Source organism: Apium graveolens, chromosome 9, assembly GCF_009905375.1.
Source record: "Apium graveolens cultivar Ventura chromosome 9, ASM990537v1, whole genome shotgun sequence".
Classification (NCBI taxonomy): domain Eukaryota; kingdom Viridiplantae; phylum Streptophyta; class Magnoliopsida; order Apiales; family Apiaceae; genus Apium; species Apium graveolens.
The window spans coordinates 24,173,967-24,179,854 of record NC_133655.1 but is presented as its reverse complement, the minus strand read 5'-3'; the positions used below and the strand labels follow the sequence as shown (position 1 = coordinate 24,179,854).

The 5,888-nt window shown below is 37.1% G+C and overlaps 2 protein-coding genes across 2 annotated transcripts; both read left to right on the top strand.

Annotated features, from left to right (window-relative positions):
• The first annotated feature begins 223 nt into the window (after nt 1-223).
• On the top strand, nt 224-937 carry LOC141685130 (uncharacterized). The gene has a single exon (XM_074490252.1). The coding sequence runs from the start codon at nt 224-226 to the stop codon at nt 935-937; it is 714 nt and encodes a 237-aa protein (XP_074346353.1).
• Nucleotides 938-2,311: 1,374 nt separating this feature from the next.
• On the top strand, nt 2,312-2,803 carry LOC141685128 (uncharacterized). Its single transcript, XM_074490251.1, has one exon. The coding sequence runs from the start codon at nt 2,312-2,314 to the stop codon at nt 2,801-2,803; it is 492 nt and encodes a 163-aa protein (XP_074346352.1).
• The last annotated feature ends 3,085 nt before the right edge of the window (nt 2,804-5,888 follow it).

Here is a 5,888-nt window from a genome sequence, read left to right as displayed (position 1 = left end):
CAGTATTGTAGTAGTATTGTTACACCGCCATTACAGTAATCTATGTCAAAATAGTGTCTCTCTTATCATTATGGTAAGCCTGTCTTGTCTCTGTGGCAAGTTTTAAATCTAAGTATTGAGTGTATTACTGCTTTCGTTTCTGTTTAATCAAGGTAAGGTAAAATGGGATCAACATCAACTAATTTGGAGGAATTATATTCAAGACTGACATTGGAAGAGGAGGATGAAGGGGGTGGTCGTTGGAGAAGAGGAGTTACAGCCGGTCAAGCAATCTTTTGCATTGGTGGGAAGATTTCTGACAGAGAAGAATATAAATTTCAATGCCATGAAAAATGTCATTGCATCTTTGTGGAGACCAAAGGAAGGAATGGAAGTGCATGAACTGGGGGATGATCGATATCCGTTTGTTTTTTTCCATGTCATGGATTTACAGAAGGTAATTGATGGCAGTCCGTGGTCATTTGAGCAAAGTCCATTAATTTATCACAAACTTGAGGATACCGAGGATGCACGTATAGTCAAGCTGAATAAGATGGAGATATGGCTACAAATTCATGATTTACCTAAGGGATTCATGTCAGAAAATATACTCAGAAGCGTTGGGGATTTTGTTGGCAGTTTCATCAAAACTGATAAGGCTTGGCTTGAAGGGGGATGGAATTCATTTGTTCGAATAAGGGTGAGACTAGATATTGACAAACCATTGAAAAGACGAATGAAGATAAAAAGGGAGGGTGGTGCATGGAGCTGGATAAATTTTAAATATGAAAGACTAAGCACCTTTTGTTTTGTCTGTGGCATTTTAGGGCATTCAGAACGTGAATGTGGAGTTGTATATGCTAACCCAGGGAAGGAGATCAAAAAAGCATACGGGACTTGTTTAAGGGCACCAGGCAGAAATATAAAAAATATGAATGTAGGAGCTCGATGGTTATGAAGTGGTACTGTTGAAGGAGGTGTGGGATCATCTGGGGAGGAAAAAATAAAACAAGCACCATTGCAGACGGCAAAGAAACGGCGGAGCCGAGATTCATGGATGTTGAAGGGGTAGTGCGAGAAAAATCAGGGGATAAGGGGGGAATTCAAATTGTGCAGCGTAATGAGGGGGAGGTGGTTAGAGATAAACAACAGTTAATGCACAAGGATGATATTATGGAAGAGGAAAATCAGGAGACGACAACTATAGTGATAGATTCTAAAAGAAGACGAGTACAAAATGAGGAAAAATGGAATGTGATAGAATTGGAGGGAAATAACAAATCGGGGTCTAATATTAATATTGGGCCAAAAAACGGACAAGAGGTGGGTCCTGTGTATCAGGCCCCCTAGAGCCATGAGTTTACTAGCCTAGAACTGTCGTGGGCTGGCCAACCCACGAACATTAAGATTTCTAAAAGAAATCATTCAACAAATAAGGCCCAATCTGATTTTCCTATCAGAAACGTTAGTAACAAAAAATAAGGTAGAAGAGGTGTGTAAAAAGTTAGATTTTGCAGGATGTCAAGTTGTTGACGTACAAGGCCATGGGGGAGGGCTTGCGCTCTTATGGAAGAACGATGGTGGTGTACAAGTTAATGATGTAGGTAATAATTACATTGATTTTGAAGTACTGAATGAGCAAATAGGGCGGTGGCGATACACCGGCTTTTATGGGTATCCAGAAAGGGAGAGAAGAAGGGAGTCATGGGCGTTGTTAAATGAGTTAGCGGATAGGTCTACATTACCTTGGTGCGTTATTGGAGACTTTAACGATCTGATGTACGAGGATGAAAAGAGGGGAATTCATAAACATCCAAGAAGATTGTTGGAGGGTTTTGTGAATACAATGAATGAATGTAGGCTGTTTGATATGGGGTTTAAAGGGGAAAAATTTACATGGGAGCGTTTTAGAGGAAAGGATAATTGGGTTCAGGAGAGGTTGGACAGGGGATTGGCAAATAGTGAGTGGAAAGAGTTGTTTCCTGAAGCAGAGGTGAGAGTATGGGAAATATCGACGTCGGATCACTTACCCTTAGTTCTGCAACTTAACAGGCGAGTCTATGCGCCAAAGAAGAGAAGATTTCGCTTTGAGAATGTTTGGATTCATGAAAATGAGTGTTTCAATGTAGTAAAGAATAGCTGGGAGAGTGTTATGAATGGGGAAATTATGGATAGGATTCAATACTGTTGTCTGAAGCTTGAGGAATGGGGATGAGGTGTCAACCAGGAGTTTCAAAATAAAACTAAATATTGTAGAGAGACATTGCGCAAACTTAGGTCACGAAAAGATATGTAGGGCATTCAGGAATATGAGGATACTTGATGGGAATATATGAAACTGCTGGAAAAGCAGGAAGAGTATTGGAAACAGCGAGCGAAACAATTTTGGCTCCGTGAAGGAGACCAAAACACACGTTTTTTCCATAAATACGCTTCGACGAGGAGAAAGAATAATCAAGTGCAGAGGTTAAAGGATGAAAATGGTGTATGGAGAGAAAATGTTGAAGATATTCAGAATATTATCACGAGGTACTTTTCACAGTTATTTCAAGTTTCAACAAAAGATGGAAAGCTCTCAGAGAGGGAGAAGGTTAATCAGATTACGGATGAAGACAATGCAGCATTACTAGAGGAGGTATCAGATATGGAGGTGAAAATGGAAGTTTTTTCGATGCATCCCGATAAATCACCAGGAGTAGATGGCCTCAACCCGGCGTTCTTTCAAATATTTTGGAATGTAGTGGGACAGGATGTTATACAGTTTTATAGAAACTATATGAGAATAGGAGAACTGCTAAGGGGAGTAAACCGTACATTAATGTAGCACCCCCAGATCCGGGGTCGGGGATCCGGGTTGTCACGGTCTTTCTTTCCACAATATCACTTCACTTAATTAATAATAAATAACCTCATGCTGTGACCCCACACTAACACACACCACAACCCGTTATAGTCTCAGAGATGAAATTGAAATAAGTACAAGTCTTTAAATCCACAATTTAAAATTATTACAACCCAAAATGATTACTTGATAATTTACAGTTAATTGCCATTATCTGCCACAAGTTATAATTATACATAATTTGATTCTCAAAAGTAGATGGTCTAAACTACAATGGATCTACCTCTGCAGCTATAGCAGCTACAACATCATCGGGAAGACGCGGGACGCTTCCCACGCGCTTGCGCTGGGTCTGCTGGAGTCTGGCCATCTCTCCTAACTGTTGTTGTGTGATGAAGAAATAAAGCAAGAGTGAGCCTTACAGCTCGCAAGATAATATATATAGTGATAACAATAATATAAGTATCTAAATGGATACTTAATAGAATCTCTATCATATGCAAGATAATTACTTACTAGATATAAGTAAAAACAAGGAATGAAGTTACCAATACTTCACCACACTTATATCATTTATAAAACTACTTGAACTACCACCGTTCAAAGTATTATAAGTTTTAAGAAAAACACCCCATAGATGAGACCACAAGTTAAGACTTGAATAGATTCAATCTTTGAAATATTATTGAATGAAAAAGTTATGAGATACTTTATTTAGTACCGATATATATATCCACATATATATATCCCTTTAAACATTTCCTGGAACCTCTGTTATGTAAAGTATGAACAGAGTTTGAAACATCCAATGAATTTTGGAAAGGAAAAGAATTTTGGCATAAACCAGATATCTTGCTGATTAGGCAAAGATACCAATAAGTAACCTTTTCTACTGTAGATGGATGAATTCCTCACCGGTCATCACCCTGGCCGCATTAGGACCTCGCGCTAGACCGTTACCCGGCCCCTCACGCGTTGATGGACTGCCACCCAGCCACTTACACAATAATAGACCGTACCCCGGCCTGTCGCTTATGCCGACTCAATTAGATGGGCTTACTTCCCGAACGTTGGGCAAGTAATCAATTCATTTACCAAAACTGCAACCTCGTTGCGAATATAAAATACACCACAGAGCCGGATTCCCCAGGTTTTGAGCGAGTATTTAAATCCCCTTAAAAAGGAAGATCTTAAATATAAAAATGAGTTTTGGGATCCGCTCTGACTTTAAAAATCATTTTGAAGACTCGAAAACACTTTAAAGAGTGTTTGGAGTAAAGCTGATTTAATGAAGTAAATCAGTCCCCAGAATATTTAGAAAACGACTGAATATTATTATTTAAATAATATTCCCATAAAGAATAATCTTTATTAAAATAATTGAAGTAGAAGTATTAAAACTTATACTTGAAACGAGTATTAAATAACCCAAGATATACTTATATGAAAGTATTATCTTTATTTGAATAATCGAAAATAAGTTTGATTATTGACATCTTATTCTTTAATAAAATAAAGAATATATCTCAGCATATAATCGGAGTCATAGATCCTCAAATGAATATTCAAATAATATTCATAAATAATATAAAGGAGTCATAAGTCCTCGAATGAATATTCAAATAATATTCAATAAATAATATAAAAGAGTCATAAGCCCTCGAATAATATTCGAAATAATATTCAATAATAAAATAAAGTTAAAGCTATCGAATAAACCTTATTCGATTAATAGTTTGGAAAACTATAACCATATATATATATAAATATATATATATATATATATATCCATATCCATATATACAAAAATCTACTCGGGATCCTCGACTCCCGGTTTTAGAAAATATTTTCACCTTTGGGTCCCTATACTAAGGGTATATGCAAGATACCGCTATCCTCTAGCATAGGTATTATCAACTGAACCAACAGATATATATTTCAAGAATATGAAATAGGCATGCATATATACCATATCACATGCTACAATATATCGCAAGAATTTTCTAAATAACCAACATGCATCTATCGCAAGATAATGCATATACAAGTGTATACATCACAACAACAGTATAACGGATAGAATACTTGCCTGAGCGACTTGGGGGTGAGAAAGGCTCGGGACGAGTCTGATAACCTATAAACAACAAGTAAGTTGGAATTAAACCAAAATCACTTGTAAATCTATACTTTAACTAACTTAGACTCTAACGCTTGTTTTGCGCTCACTGATTTGCTTAAGTCACTCGGGTGCCCTCGGCTCCACCATTTTTAATAATTTAACCTTTACGAGTTTTAAAGCGATTCCTTCGCGAATGTCTTACCAACTGCCTAACACACTTACCATATATGTTTCATACATTAATTAACCCTTTTTGGTCTTTAACCTACATTTCAAAGTAAGGCGAGGGAAAAAGTTTTGTTCGCGAAACGCCGTTACTTGAAACGGTCGTTTCTCCTAAACCGTGCATCGGAATCGAACGAACTACATATCAAAACGAAGCTCGTAACATGAGCTATCTAAAAATGGCAGTGGTCATAATCTAGCAGGGGGTTCTCGGGTCCTAATGCTATGCACAAAAACAGTCCAAAGAAAATCGGACGTTACGACGGCTATGTTTACGCGATTTCCAAATTTTAAACCATACAAAACCAACCACAAACCATCCTCAAATCCAACATACAACCAACATCCATCCTTATCACATCATAACAACCCCAACCAATTCAATTTAATCATTCATACTTATGCTTAAACTTAACTTTAATCATACTTAAGTTCCTTTAAATCAAAACCACAACAATTACCATTCCATTTCACTACCATTCCAAATCCCAAACTCTAAATCATAACAACAAGCTACAATATCAACCCACTAATCAAAATCATCTTATAATATATAGGAATCTAGGGTTTGGAGATGGTATACCTTCCTTGAAGTGGTGGGTGGAGCTAGGAAGCCTTAAGAAGCTTTGAGAAGTCTTAAGAATGCTTGGATCTTCAAGAAAACAAGAAAAAGTTCAAGTTAAAAACTTGAAAACACTATTCATTGTCTTCTTCTTTGATTAA